Source organism: Cydia pomonella, chromosome 17 (genome assembly GCF_033807575.1).
Source record: "Cydia pomonella isolate Wapato2018A chromosome 17, ilCydPomo1, whole genome shotgun sequence".
In the NCBI taxonomy this organism is placed as follows: domain Eukaryota; kingdom Metazoa; phylum Arthropoda; class Insecta; order Lepidoptera; family Tortricidae; genus Cydia; species Cydia pomonella.
The window spans coordinates 3,770,414-3,786,369 of record NC_084719.1 but is presented as its reverse complement, the minus strand read 5'-3'; the positions used below and the strand labels follow the sequence as shown (position 1 = coordinate 3,786,369).

At 51.5% G+C, this 15,956-nt stretch overlaps 1 protein-coding gene across 1 annotated transcript in view; it reads left to right on the top strand.

Annotated features, from left to right (window-relative positions):
* LOC133527255 (ATP-dependent Clp protease ATP-binding subunit clpX-like, mitochondrial) overlaps positions 1-15,956 on the top strand; it is a 66,611-nt gene that overhangs the window by 38,307 nt on the left and 12,348 nt on the right. Inside the window, exons 7-12 of the mRNA XM_061864193.1 lie at positions 102-193; positions 1,798-1,951; positions 3,107-3,188; positions 7,495-7,608; positions 9,629-9,721; positions 9,865-9,993. Of these exons, the coding sequence (XP_061720177.1) occupies positions 102-193; positions 1,798-1,951; positions 3,107-3,188; positions 7,495-7,608; positions 9,629-9,721; positions 9,865-9,993 (664 nt within the window). The remainder of the gene's footprint in view (positions 1-101; positions 194-1,797; positions 1,952-3,106; positions 3,189-7,494; positions 7,609-9,628; positions 9,722-9,864; positions 9,994-15,956) is intronic.

Here is a 15,956-nt window from a genome sequence, read left to right as displayed (position 1 = left end):
TCGCACTAGTGCGCTTAAGTACTGTAAAATATATTAAGGAATGTTTACGAGTGTCTTATGCTTCTCAGAGAACCTAAGTAATTATTGCCGTTTGGTTTCAGTGTGGAGCGAGCGCAAACCGGCATCGTGTTCCTGGACGAGGTGGACAAGATCGGCGCCGTGCCCGGCATACACCAACTCAGGGACGTCGGGGGTACGCTACTACGTTCCAAATTATTTCCTAGCTTATCCTCCTGAGACCCAGAAGCAATTGTTTTGTTTTTGAATTTGGATTCCTTAGTTACACAATAAAAGTTCAAAATAGATTTTGGTTTAAGTACAAAAAAAATTACTCAGGGTCTTAGGAGGTAATATTACCCGACTACTAGAAGGGTTATGATTATATATTATTTTGACGACCAGTTTGGCCTAGTGGGTAGTGACCCTGCCTACGAAGCTGATGGTCCCGGGTTCAAATCCTGGTAAGGGCTTTTATTCGTGTGATGAGCATGGATATTTGTTCCTGAGTCATGGATGTTTTCTATGTATTTAAGTATTTATAAATATTTATATATTATATATATCGTTGTCTAAGTACCCTCAACACAAGCCTTATTGAGCTTACTGTGGGACATAGCCAATTTGTGTAATAATGTCCTATAATATTTATTTATTTATTATTTATTTATTTATATTATACCTTGTCGATACCAAGCCGTTCTGAAATTATCATTAAGTTTTTTAGGGTTCCGTAGTCAACTAGGAACCTTTATAGTTTCGCCATGTTCGCCTGTCGTTAGTGCTACAAAGCTGCAATTTGGAATGGATACGTTAATCATTAGTTAGGGTAATGTTTGTTTTTTTTTTTTTACTTTTTTTCGATTTAACCTATTAGTGTGGGTATCGTTCCAAAACACATAAGGGTTTCCAATAAATATTTTTTGATGACATGAATATTTTCGATAATAATAGCTCCAAGCAAAAAAAAATGTGTGCCCCCCTTCTAATTTTTCAATCATGGGGTCCAAAATAAATAAAAAAACAACTTTAAACAAAAGCTTAACAATTACTTTCAATGAAAACTATAGTGAACATGATTGTTCCAGCCGTTTTTGAATTATTGCAAAAATTTCTTCTTCCCTTCTTAATAAAAACGCGTCCATATGCTTATAATGTACATGATACTCACTATAGCTCCCGTTTAGCTTATCTTGACAGAATGGTAACTACGAAACCCTTCTACACTGAGCATGGCCCGACATGCTCTTGTCCGATTTTTTCAAAGTAATCAATATAAATTATGAACCTTAACTCTTGCTAAGTATGCACTTCGTTTATTTATTTAACCAATTTTCAAATATAGCTGAACTTTTTAGGGTTCCGTACCCAAAGGGTCAAACGGGACCCTATTACTGAGACTTCGCTGTCCGTCCGTCAGTGCGTCCGTCTGTCACCAGGCTGTATCTCATGAACCGTGATAGCTAGACAGTTGAAATTTTCACAGATGATGTACTAAAAACAGAATAAAATAAATATGTAAGGGGGGCTCCCATACAACAAACATATTTTTTTTGCCGTTTTTATAAATAATGGTACGGAACCCTTCGTGCGCGAGTCCGACTTTTTATTTCTGCCGCTTTTTGATATTTAACAAGTCACACATCAGTGAAAGAATAAGGATCTAAGTCAAATGGCGTTCTAAAAGTTTTAATTATGCGTCGAAAGATGGCAGTAAATTTACGTCGCTACAAAGTTTTCTTTGACAATACACCTCTATTTCAAATTCTCTTTGCTGATATGTATGTATTCTCGTTCCAGGCGAAGGCGTCCAGCAGGGCATGCTCAAAATGCTGGAAGGTGCTGTAGTGTCCGTCCCCGAGAGGAACTCGCGCAAGCTGAGGGGAGACGCGGTGCAGGTGGACACCACCAACATCCTGTTCGTGGCCAGCGGCGCCTACAACGGGCTCGACAGGTCACTATTATTACTGGCAACCTATGTAACTCCGACGGCTGAGGGGAGACGCGGTGCAGGTGGACACCACCAACATCCTGTTCGTGGCCAGCGGCGCCTACAACGGGCTCGACAGGTCACTATTATTACTGGCAACCTATGTAACTCCGACGGCTGAGGGGAGACGCGGTGCAGGTGGACACCACCAACATCCTGTTCGTGGCCAGCGGCGCCTACAACGGGCTCGACAGGTCACTATTATTACTGGCAACCTATGTAACTCCGACGGCTGAGGGGAGACGCGGTGCAGGTGGACACCACCAACATCCTGTTCGTGGCCAGCGGCGCCTACAACGGGCTCGACAGGTCACTATTATTACTGGCAACCTATGTAACTCCGACGGCTGAGGGGAGACGCGGTGCAGGTGGACACCACCAACATCCTGTTCGTGGCCAGCGGCGCCTACAACGGGCTCGACAGGTCACTATTATTACTGGCAACCTATGTAACTCCGACGGCTGAGGGGAGACGCGGTGCAGGTGGACACCACCAACATCCTGTTCGTGGCCAGCGGCGCCTACAACGGGCTCGACAGGTCACTATTATTACTGGCAACCTATGTAACTCCGACGGCTGAGGGGAGACGCGGTGCAGGTGGACACCACCAACATCCTGTTAAAAAAATGTATTCGAGAGGCTACCTCCAAATAAATAAAAAACTTTTAAGTCAATTTTAGGTTATGTGTTTATCAATAAAAAATACGTTTTATGTACAGTGTTCAAAAAAAGGGAAAAAAAAAACGTTTGTCGAATTTCACAAAAATTCATAACATTTTTTGCTTCTGTTGCCATCAGGAATGCACCGGAATCTCTCGCAATGCTCACGGGCACCTCGTATTACTAAATTTAATAGACGATTAAAATAGTACATTACGATACAAGTGCGAAAAATAGGAAATTCGAAACGAGTGGCGATATATTAAAACACGACCGAAGGGAGTGTTTTAAATCGACACGAGTTGCGAATTACCTATTCGCACATGTATCGTACAACGTTTTACAGTACATATGGCCCTTTAAATGTTCGACACAGTAACGTAATATGCTACTTCTCGCACTAGTGCTATAAAGTAGCCCCATATGTACTGTAAATTGTTTTTTATTTTATTTTGCAGGCTGGTCCAGCGGCGGAACAACGAGAAGTACCTCGGCTTCGGCGCCTGGGACGCCAGGTCGGGCCGCCGCGCCGCGCTGCAGGTACAACACGCTCTCCTGACTCATTTGTGCAATCAAGTGCAATAGTACATTACTCAAACTTGCTATGAAATGATGATGACTTACGTCAAATTAGGTCCGGAATACTACATATCAGGTGAAATTAGTGAAGATGATATGTAAAGGAACTTCATACTGCCTTACACACTTAGGACTGTAAAGCAACCTTCTTTTGTTTTTTAACGTCAAATATGACACAACGTCTTAGCATTCAACCATCAACAAATATAGGTACGGTACGGTGATTTGTTGTACATTTTCGTTGCTAGGCAACGGCGGTGGCGCATCGCGCAGGCGCGCGGACTTACGCGCGTAAGGTTGTACAGCGCTGGTAGAGTGGCGAGCCGAGTAGGTCGCCACAAAACAAATTGACTATTTTTTTTGTTTTAATTGCAAGTTTGAGAAAAGCACTATACATATTTCTTTTCTCAAACTTGCAAAGAAATAATAAAATAAAAAATAGGATGATGATGATGATGATTGTTATTATTACTTTCGGGATATTGAAAGGGGAACGAAAATTTTATTATTTTTACGCTACGACGCACGCATTTCAATATGGCTAAAAAAAACTTTATAGGGCTGTATCTCCTAAACCGTGCGTCGTAGCGCAAAAATAATGAAATTTTTGTTCCCCTTTGAATTCCAGCTAATAATATTTAACAAACACAAAAAATAAAAAAAACAATAGCAGAATTTTGCTTATAGGTTTTTTATGGTTGAATGCCAAGACGTGCCATAATTTGACGTTTAAAGGCCTAGGTGTGTAAGGTTGTATGAAATTCCTTTACATAGCATCTTCACTCATCGCATCTGATATGTAGTATTTCCGGACCTAATTTGAAGTAAGTCATGTAACATTTCATTACAAGTTTGAGAAAAAATATGTATCGAAAGAATCGTCTCATAAATATGGTACTACGCTCTTATTACTCTGGAATAAGATGCTATGGAACATATTTTTGAGTAAGATGTGTACACCCATATTTTAACACTTGACTGGACCTGCCTGCCTGCCGCCTGTTGCTATCTCTGTTGCTCGCGTATAATTATATTGCTGTTACCCTCGCATAGTGACATTGACAATCGGCATTAAGGGGCTGGCATATTATTTTATTTTTTATTCAAGATTTACCGAAAGAGATAAAACAAAGAAACGTGAATAGTGAACAAGAAACAATTTATTAGTCGGACTAATAGATAATTTAATTAAATTTTCGTTATATTATCGAGTAATCATTTATTTATTTGCAAATATACAGTAATAAAAAAATGTTAGAACTATTCAAGCAAGCGTGGAAACATAATGTCAAACTTAACATAAATAGTTAAAAAAATTGTAAAAGTCAGTCAGTAGGTAGAAAACAATAAAATAATCAGAAGTAATTAAGAAAAAAACATAATAATTATAATAAATTAAAAAAAAATCCATAGTTGAAAACAATAAATAGGTCAATATTTTAATACATACTACAGAATATGTCAGTACTAATCATAGACAGCGCACTTCACTTCGTCAATAACGCCTTGGTTCTTAGCTACTCTAGCGCTACTCTGGAAAGATTTGGAACTATTATTTATAGCTTTTGCAACAATTCTGCCTCTACCTTCCAGAGACTGATGCCTTCGAACCTATCTTCCTGGCAACACGAAATCGCTGTCAACTCTAAGGGCCCTCCACACTCGTGCGCGAATCGAGGCGCGAAGCCGCGAACGCGAGTGTGGAGGGCCCTCGCGTCGATTTCGCAGATTGTTCACGCCTTCGCGCCTTTTTCCCCGTTTTTTGTCGGTATTTGGCCCGCGTCAAAGGAGACGCGAAGCGCGAACTTGCAAGACTCCACACTCGCGATCGCTTCGCGCCGCGATTCGCTCACGAGTCGGTTAATCTGAACTGTCATAACATTCTATGGCGGCTACTTGGTTATATTGGGTGCGAACTTGATTAACCAAAAATCAATTTGACAGTTCCCAGTTTGAATCAGTGCCTTGCCGCAAACTAAATCCGATCAGCTGACGCTTCGGCGCCATCTTGCCGCGAACCAAACTGCGAAATCGCCGTGAAGTTGTGCGAGTGTGGAGTCTACGTCAACGTCGCGGTATGTTCGCTCCGCGAAGTCGCGCCGCGATTCACGCGCATAGTCTTTGCCGTGGCTCATGGGAGCCTGGGGTCCGCTTGACTACTAATCCCAAGATTTGGCGTAGGCACTAGTTTATACGAAAGCGACTGCCATCTGATCTTCCAACCCAGAGGGTAAACTAAGCCTTGTTGGGATTAGTCCGGTTTCCTCACGATGTTTTCCTTCACCGAAAAGCGACTGGTATATATCAATGATATTTCGTACATAAGTTACTAAAAACTCATTGGTTATTTAGTCGTATGGCATATTTCAATTCTTGGTCGCTTTACAAATTTACAAATTAATATCTAAGGTCTTCACCCAATGGTCTGCGTTTTCGCTTAGCTTAAGTAACTCCAGAGGATCTCCTTTGTACTTTCTTTTTGGACACTCATGGACAATGTGGTAAATGGACTGTACCGGTGCTCCACAGTCGCACTTCGGTATATCTCGCCACCCACACTTAAACATAAATTCTCCGGATGGCCCGCTTTCAGTGCGAAGTCTATTTAGTTGGCACCATTGCCGTCTCGGAGCCGAAAAGCCTTGCGGTTTGCTGGTAGGATCGTAGCTGGCATGGGATGCCCTGGGCAAGTTAGCAATCCAGTCCTCCCTCCATTTATCCTTGATGTTAAAACTGCTTTCTTTAAGTTCCTGTGCCGTATTGGCCGGTGGACGTCGGGATTTTAAGCGTAGCCTAGGCGGACAGAAAAAATCAGAAAAGACGGGTAGCTTTGGAATTGAGGCAATTTTGTTTGCTTCCTTTAGCAGGGCTTGTTGTCTCCTGAGATGAGGCGGAGCAATGTGGCTCAGAGCCGGCAGCCATTGTGTCGGATTGGACTGTATGGTACCGGTTATGCACCGCATGGTTTTTCGCAGCTGGACATCGACCTTCTCCACATGTGCACTATTGAGCCATACGGGTGCGCAATATTCACCAGCGGAATAAACTAGGCTGAGTCCCGACGAAACACGTCAGCGCTGGCTCCCCAAGTAGTTCCAGTCAGCTTGTGCAGAATATTATTACGGGTTCCTAGTTTTTTGCTCAACTTACAGAGATGGGAGCAGTATGTAAGAGAGCGGTCTAAGGTTACGCCGAGATATTTTGGCTGTGGATTGTACACAAGGGTTTTACCGTCAAAGTTTACTGTGGGGGTGTATGAGGCCAGTCTGTTATTTAGGTGGAATGTGGAAATCTCTGTCTTGCTAGCATTTGGTACCAATCTCCACCTTTTAAAGTACAAGTTAAGAAATTGCAAATCTGTGGTGAGTTGCGTTTCGGACGATTCAAAAGTGCTGTGCTGGTGGGTTAAAGCAATGTCATCAGCATAGACAAATTTTCTGGACGCTGTTTCTGGGAGGTCATGGGTGTACAGATTAAACAGCAGTGGCGCCAGTGTGGATCCTTGTGGTAGGCCGTTGTGTAGTTTTCCAGGACGACTCTGCTTATCTCCTAGATGGACGACAAATTCCCTATTACATAACATACTGATTATTAGGCTGGTGATTCTTCGACAGGGGACGGCTTTCATTAATTTGTAGTGTAGGCCATGCCGCCATACCGTGTCGTAAGCTGCAGATAAGTCCACGAAGACAGCTACTGTTTTAGTTGTTTTTGAAATCCTGTCTCAATATGCGTTGTGAGGGACAGTACCTGATCTGTACAGTTACGACCCTCTCTGAATCCTGCCTGCTCCATGGGAACGACTTTTTCAATAAGGGGTGTGATTCTGTTAGCAAGTAGCTTTTCTAATAGTTTGTATAGGGAGCTAAGCAGGGCTATTGTTCTGTAGCTTTTTGGATCATCTGCTGGTTTATTTGGTTTGAGGATGGCTACTATTTTGGCGTAGTTAAAGGTAGAAGGCAGTTTATTTCTGGCCAGTATGTCCGCATAGAAGTTCGTCAGCCATTTTCTACAGTTAGGCCCCAAATTCTTTATAAATTCGTTGTATATGCCATCCTCTCCAGCTGCTTTGCCTGGTTTAAGGAGTTTGATAGCGTACGTTATCTCTTCTACTGTGAAGGGTCTGGAAACTGTAAGTTTCTGTTTGACCCAATGGTTGAATGGTAGAAAATGCCTTAAGGCATTCTCTCCGCCATTTGTAGAATTTTATATCGTGCAATAAAGTTTAAATAAATAAATAAATAAGATGTTATTGTTGTGGTTGCAGGCAGCGGCTGCTGACGCGTCTCCGCTGGATTCAGCAGCTTTGGAAAACGAGGAACGCGACGGCTGGCTGCGCAAGGTGCAGGCTCGGGACCTCATCGACTTCGGCATGATCCCGGTAAGGCTGCTGATGGCTGGCTACTGTTACTGTTGCTGGAGAACGAGGAACGCGACGGCTGGCTGCGCAAGGTGCAGGTGAGGGACCTCATCGACTTCGGCATGATCCCGGTAAGGCTGCTGATGGCTGGCTACTGTTACTGTTGCTGGAGAACGAGGAACGCGACGGCTGGCTGCGCAAGGTGCAGGCTCGGGACCTCATCGACTTCGGCATGATCCCGGTAAGGCTGCTGATGGCTGGCTACTGTTACTGTTGCTGGAGAACGAGGAACGCGACGGCTGGCTGCGCAAGGTGCAGGCTCGGGACCTCATCGACTTCGGCATGATCCCGGTAAGGCTGCTGATGGCTGGCTACTGTTACTGTTGCTGGAGAACGAGGAACGCGACGGCTGGCTGCGCAAGGTGCAGGTGAGGGACCTCATCGACTTCGGCATGATCCCGGTAAGGCTGCTGATGGCTGGCTACTGTTACTGTTGCTGGAGAACGAGGAACGCGACGGCTGGCTGCGCAAGGTGCAGGCTCGGGACCTCATCGACTTCGGCATGATCCCGGTAAGGCTGCTGATGGCTGGCTACTGTTACTGTTGCTGGAGAACGAGGAACGCGACGGCTGGCTGCGCAAGGTGCAGGCTCGGGACCTCATCGACTTCGGCATGATCCCGGTAAGGCTGCTGATGGCTGGCTACTGTTACTGTTGCTGGAGAACGAGGAACGCGACGGCTGGCTGCGCAAGGTGCAGGTGAGGGACCTCATCGACTTCGGCATGATCCCGGTAAGGCTGCTGATGGCTGGCTACTGTTACTGTTGCTGGAGAACGAGGAACGCGACGGCTGGCTGCGCAAGGTGCAGGTGAGGGACCTCATCGACTTCGGCATGATCCCGGTAAGGCTGCTGATGGCTGGCTACTGTTACTGTTGCTGGAGAACGAGGAACGCGACGGCTGGCTGCGCAAGGTGCAGGTGAGGGACCTCATCGACTTCGGCATGATCCCGGTAAGGCTGCTGATGGCTGGCTACTGTTACTGTTGCTGGAGAACGAGGAACGCGACGGCTGGCTGCGCAAGGTGCAGGTGAGGGACCTCATCGACTTCGGCATGATCCCGGTAAGGCTGCTGATGGCTGGCTACTGTTACTGTTGCTGGAGAACGAGGAACGCGACGGCTGGCTGCGCAAGGTGCAGGTGAGGGACCTCATCGACTTCGGCATGATCCCGGTAAGGCTGCTGATGGCTGGCTACTGTTACTGTTGCTGGAGAACGAGGAACGCGACGGCTGGCTGCGCAAGGTGCAGGTGAGGGACCTCATCGACTTCGGCATGATCCCGGTAAGGCTGCTGATGGCTGGCTACTGTTACTGTTGCTGGAGAACGAGGAACGCGACGGCTGGCTGCGCAAGGTGCAGGTGAGGGACCTCATCGACTTCGGCATGATCCCGGTAAGGCTGCTGATGGCTGGCTACTGTTACTGTTGCTGGAGAACGAGGAACGCGACGGCTGGCTGCGCAAGGTGCAGGCTCGGGACCTCATCGACTTCGGCATGATCCCGGTAAGGCTGCTGATGGCTGGCTACTGTTACTGTTGCTGGAGAACGAGGAACGCGACGGCTGGCTGCGCAAGGTGCAGGTGAGGGACCTCATCGACTTCGGCATGATCCCGGTAAGGCTGCTGATGGCTGGCTACTGTTACTGTTGCTGGAGAACGAGGAACGCGACGGCTGGCTGCGCAAGGTGCAGGTGAGGGACCTCATCGACTTCGGCATGATCCCGGTAAGGCTGCTGATGGCTGGCTACTGTTACTGTTGCTGGAGAACGAGGAACGCGACGGCTGGCTGCGCAAGGTGCAGGTGAGGGACCTCATCGACTTCGGCATGATCCCGGTAAGGCTGCTGATGGCTGGCTACATAAGTAGTTAGTTACATAAGTTTTAAATGAACAAACATTATCTAATTCAAATATGATTTGAACCCTTCTTCTTTAGTGTATGATATCTATTTCAGTTTATAAATTGTACGTATGTCGTATTGCAGGAGTTCGTAGGCAGGTTCCCGGTGCTGGTGCCGTTCCACTCCCTCAACCAAGATCTGCTCGTCAGGATACTCACCGAGCCTAAGAATGCTATGGTAAATATTAATACTCTTCTAATGGCCAAGTGACAAATTGTTGTCTTAATAAACGTCTGCTGTTTCAGTAACTTTCGCGGCGATGATTTTTTCCACAATTTTTTTGTTTATAATTTTATTTAAAGCATAAACAATTGTTTCAGGTGAACCAATACAAGCTGCTGTTCGCGATGGACAAGTGCGAGCTGACGTTCAGCGAGGACGCGCTGCGCGCCGTGGCCGCGCTGGCCATGGAGCGCAAGACCGGCGCGCGCGGCCTGCGCGCCATCATGGTTAGTGGCCGCTCCGACTGTAGGGACATACAATACAAGCTGCTGTTCGCGATGGACAAGTGCGAGCTGACGTTCAGCGAGGACGCGCTGCGCGCCGTGGCCGCGCTGGCCATGGAGCGCAAGACCGGCGCGCGCGGCCTGCGCGCCATCATGGTTAGTGGCCGCTCCGACTGTAGGGACATACAATACAAGCTGCTGTTCGCGATGGACAAGTGCGAGCTGACGTTCAGCGAGGACGCGCTGCGCGCCGTGGCCGCGCTGGCCATGGAGCGCAAGACCGGCGCGCGCGGCCTGCGCGCCATCATGGTTAGTGGCCGCTCCGACTGTAGGGACATACAATACAAGCTGCTGTTCGCGATGGACAAGTGCGAGCTGACGTTCAGCGAGGACGCGCTGCGCGCCGTGGCCGCGCTGGCCATGGAGCGCAAGACCGGCGCGCGCGGCCTGCGCGCCATCATGGTTAGTGGCCGCTCCGACTGTAGGGACATACAATACAAGCTGCTGTTCGCGATGGACAAGTGCGAGCTGACGTTCAGCGAGGACGCGCTGCGCGCCGTGGCCGCGCTGGCCATGGAGCGCAAGACCGGCGCGCGCGGCCTGCGCGCCATCATGGTTAGTGGCCGCTCCGACTGTAGGGACATACAATACAAGCTGCTGTTCGCGATGGACAAGTGCGAGCTGACGTTCAGCGAGGACGCGCTGCGCGCCGTGGCCGCGCTGGCCATGGAGCGCAAGACCGGCGCGCGCGGCCTGCGCGCCATCATGGTTAGTGGCCGCTCCGACTGTAGGGACATACAATACAAGCTGCTGTTCGCGATGGACAAGTGCGAGCTGACGTTCAGCGAGGACGCGCTGCGCGCCGTGGCCGCGCTGGCCATGGAGCGCAAGACCGGCGCGCGCGGCCTGCGCGCCATCATGGTTAGTGGCCGCTCCGACTGTAGGGACATACAATACAAGCTGCTGTTCGCGATGGACAAGTGCGAGCTGACGTTCAGCGAGGACGCGCTGCGCGCCGTGGCCGCGCTGGCCATGGAGCGCAAGACCGGCGCGCGCGGCCTGCGCGCCATCATGGTTAGTGGCCGCTCCGACTGTAGGGACATACAATACAAGCTGCTGTTCGCGATGGACAAGTGCGAGCTGACGTTCAGCGAGGACGCGCTGCGCGCCGTGGCCGCGCTGGCCATGGAGCGCAAGACCGGCGCGCGCGGCCTGCGCGCCATCATGGTTAGTGGCCGCTCCGACTGTAGGGACATACAATACAAGCTGCTGTTCGCGATGGACAAGTGCGAGCTGACGTTCAGCGAGGACGCGCTGCGCGCCGTGGCCGCGCTGGCCATGGAGCGCAAGACCGGCGCGCGCGGCCTGCGCGCCATCATGGTTAGTGGCCGCTCCGACTGTAGGGACATACAATACAAGCTGCTGTTCGCGATGGACAAGTGCGAGCTGACGTTCAGCGAGGACGCGCTGCGCGCCGTGGCCGCGCTGGCCATGGAGCGCAAGACCGGCGCGCGCGGCCTGCGCGCCATCATGGTTAGTGGCCGCTCCGACTGTAGGGACATACAATACAAGCTGCTGTTCGCGATGGACAAGTGCGAGCTGACGTTCAGCGAGGACGCGCTGCGCGCCGTGGCCGCGCTGGCCATGGAGCGCAAGACCGGCGCGCGCGGCCTGCGCGCCATCATGGTTAGTGGCCGCTCCGACTGTAGGGACATACAATACAAGCTGCTGTTCGCGATGGACAAGTGCGAGCTGACGTTCAGCGAGGACGCGCTGCGCGCCGTGGCCGCGCTGGCCATGGAGCGCAAGACCGGCGCGCGCGGCCTGCGCGCCATCATGGTTAGTGGCCGCTCCGACTGTAGGGACATACAATACAAGCTGCTGTTCGCGATGGACAAGTGCGAGCTGACGTTCAGCGAGGACGCGCTGCGCGCCGTGGCCGCGCTGGCCATGGAGCGCAAGACCGGCGCGCGCGGCCTGCGCGCCATCATGGTTAGTGGCCGCTCCGACTGTAGGGACATACAATACAAGCTGCTGTTCGCGATGGACAAGTGCGAGCTGACGTTCAGCGAGGACGCGCTGCGCGCCGTGGCCGCGCTGGCCATGGAGCGCAAGACCGGCGCGCGCGGCCTGCGCGCCATCATGGTTAGTGGCCGCTCCGACTGTAGGGACATACAATACAAGCTGCTGTTCGCGATGGACAAGTGCGAGCTGACGTTCAGCGAGGACGCGCTGCGCGCCGTGGCCGCGCTGGCCATGGAGCGCAAGACCGGCGCGCGCGGCCTGCGCGCCATCATGGTTAGTGGCCGCTCCGACTGTAGGGACATACAATACAAGCTGCTGTTCGCGATGGACAAGTGCGAGCTGACGTTCAGCGAGGACGCGCTGCGCGCCGTGGCCGCGCTGGCCATGGAGCGCAAGACCGGCGCGCGCGGCCTGCGCGCCATCATGGTTAGTGGCCGCTCCGACTGTAGGGACATACAATACAAGCTGCTGTTCGCGATGGACAAGTGCGAGCTGACGTTCAGCGAGGACGCGCTGCGCGCCGTGGCCGCGCTGGCCATGGAGCGCAAGACCGGCGCGCGCGGCCTGCGCGCCATCATGGTTAGTGGCCGCTCCGACTGTAGGGACATACAATACAAGCTGCTGTTCGCGATGGACAAGTGCGAGCTGACGTTCAGCGAGGACGCGCTGCGCGCCGTGGCCGCGCTGGCCATGGAGCGCAAGACCGGCGCGCGCGGCCTGCGCGCCATCATGGTTAGTGGCCGCTCCGACTGTAGGGACATACAATACAAGCTGCTGTTCGCGATGGACAAGTGCGAGCTGACGTTCAGCGAGGACGCGCTGCGCGCCGTGGCCGCGCTGGCCATGGAGCGCAAGACCGGCGCGCGCGGCCTGCGCGCCATCATGGTTAGTGGCCGCTCCGACTGTAGGGACATACAATACAAGCTGCTGTTCGCGATGGACAAGTGCGAGCTGACGTTCAGCGAGGACGCGCTGCGCGCCGTGGCCGCGCTGGCCATGGAGCGCAAGACCGGCGCGCGCGGCCTGCGCGCCATCATGGTTAGTGGCCGCTCCGACTGTAGGGACATACAATACAAGCTGCTGTTCGCGATGGACAAGTGCGAGCTGACGTTCAGCGAGGACGCGCTGCGCGCCGTGGCCGCGCTGGCCATGGAGCGCAAGACCGGCGCGCGCGGCCTGCGCGCCATCATGGTTAGTGGCCGCTCCGACTGTAGGGACATACAATACAAGCTGCTGTTCGCGATGGACAAGTGCGAGCTGACGTTCAGCGAGGACGCGCTGCGCGCCGTGGCCGCGCTGGCCATGGAGCGCAAGACCGGCGCGCGCGGCCTGCGCGCCATCATGGTTAGTGGCCGCTCCGACTGTAGGGACATACAATACAGAGGTTTTTTCGTGAGGTGTTTATAGTGCGATTTTGGTGATTTTTGGAGTTTAGACGTAAACAAATTTTGGCTATTCATCCCGGTTACCGAAACGCAGCTTACTTTACGACTTGGCATTCTATTTGGATTTTTGGTGTTTTTCGATTGGAGTGATTTTTGTGCGGTTTTTGTTTTGTGTTAAAAAATTTCTATCTTCTTTTTCTTTCTTTTTCTGTTCTTTGTTTTTTGCTGGTAATTTTAAATTTCTTTTCTTCTTTCTTCTTCCGTTTTCCCGGTAACGCTGGGACTCTTGGTTCCGGAGTTATAGGGGAAACAATTGTTTGTTTTGAAGTTTTGTGTGTTGTCTTAATTTTCGGAAATAAAAATTTATCTTCTTTTTCTTTCTTCTTTCTTCTTTTTGAGCGATAGGAGTAGTTAGGTAAGAGTAAGACCTACCTAGCAACGTTTGGTTTATAACTCTCCGACGTTAGAGTCGGAAGTTATAAATTAAAATCCGGATTGCTATTCCAGTTTTTGCGGCGCTTCCAACTACTTTTCTTAAGTTGGTAAACTTTTGAAAAAAGATAGCGTCGTAACCTGGCTAGCTGGTGTCCGGGCGTTTGGGTATCTGGATAGGGGAGGTGAAACTCCGTATTCCTATCCTAGTCCCAAAATTTTCGGACGACTGCAAGGGGGGAAAAAATAATTTTAGAACGCTAATTCCTTAAGTTTGTCAAGTGTGGCACAGATCACGCTTGACCGTTTTTACGGAATTAGTGTTTTCGGTCGCTTCCTCCATGGTTTTGGAGGGGGAAACGCCGGATCCGGGTGGGGATAAGAGAGGAGAAGGGGGGGAGGCAAGAAAAAGGGGGGGTTGCGGACGATCTGGAGGAATGGGGACCAACTCGGTGTCCCAAAGGGAGGCGAGCCTGGAGGTTAGCCAGGAAGGCGAGGACGGCGAGGACTCTGGAAGGGGGTATATTGGGGGGGGGATGTATCCCCCACCCCTACTTTGGGAAGATTCTGGTCGGGGGGAAGAAGAGGGGTAAGACGTCTCTCTGAGACGTCTACTGACGAGTGGGGCAGTGTGGTGACGGACGGAGCCAGGAGCTCGAACCGGGACGAAACAGGGGGGAATATCAGAGAGAGACGGGAGAAAAGGGGCAGAGACCACCAGGACAGTGAGGGTGAGACGCCAGTGCGCAAACTGAGCACTTCCCGCCGTGGCCGTGGCAAAGGGCACTACACGGGACTCAGCGCCGCCAAGGCGCAACTGGAGGACTATGAGACGGTATCTGAGACGGAAGTCCCATACAGTCCGAAACCGAGACGGAGCACCGGTAGGCGTTCGCGGAGCCCAGTACAAATGGGAGAGACTTCGGAGGGGTATGAAACTCCTGGCGGCCGCATCAAGGCCTGTGCGCGGGAGATATTAAGTGATGCGGCCAAAAGTAAAAATTTAAAAGGCGACATACGGGGGAGAATCAACTCTGCCTGTAGGGAGTTGATGAGGCTGGCAGACTCGCTCGGTGAGTCCGAAGTTGTCCGCTCGCTTAAAGCGGACAACGAAAGGATGAGGAGTGAGTTGGAGCACCTCCGCCTGGAGACGAAGGCTCTGCGCAAGGCCTTCTCCGAGCGCAGGCAGGCGGAGCCAATCAGGGCAGGGACGGAGACGCAAACCCTTCTCGAGGAATTGGGCAAACTCATGGAGGTCCGCCTGGGGAGCTTCCAGAGGGAAATGTTCCAATCCCTGGGGAACATGGTGAATGCCCGCCTCGAGAGTGTGGAGGGACGACTGCCGCCGGAGCCCATCCGCCGACCACCACTGGCGGCTGATAGGAGAAGGACGCTCCCGGACCAGGAAATGGACCTGGATGTGACGGGGCACCAAGCGGAGGTACCCAGTGTCCCAAGGACACAAAGGAAGGCTGGAGGGGCATCTCAATTGGCCTCCCCAATGGCGTCCAGTCAAACAGCAGGAGCGCCCCGAGTGGCTGAAGCGCCCCCACTGCGGCAGACACAGGCTGGACAGACCCAAACCAGGCCGGTCCCAAAACCAAGGGGCAAAAAACCCCAGCCGGCGATCCCTGCTCCCAGGGTACCGGGAAGACAGGCCCGCCCGAGTGTGCCGCCACCTGCGCCGCCTACTCCCCAACAAGAAGGTTGGTCCACTGTGGTCAAAAAGGGCAAGGCTAGGGCTAAGGCCCCTCCCCAGCCCCAACCACAGCAAACCCAGAGGAAGGTGACAGCCCCAAAATTAGTGGCCCCAACTATGGCGGCGGTTGTTGTGGCCCTCAAGCCGGACGCCCAAACCGACTACAGGTCGGTTATGGAGAGGGCCACCACACTTAAGTTGGCGGAGCTTGGCGTGGACCACCTGAATGTGCGCAGAACGGCCACAGGGGCGCGCATCATAGAGGTCCCAGGGGCGCAGAGCAGTCAGGCGGCGGACAACCTGGTGGACCGGCTCCGGAGTCTTGTGGGCGATGTAGCTGAGGTTTACCGGCCGGTCAAGAAGGCCGAAATCAAAATCTCCGGATTCGACGAATCCGTCACTCCGGAGATTCTAAAAAGGGAGGT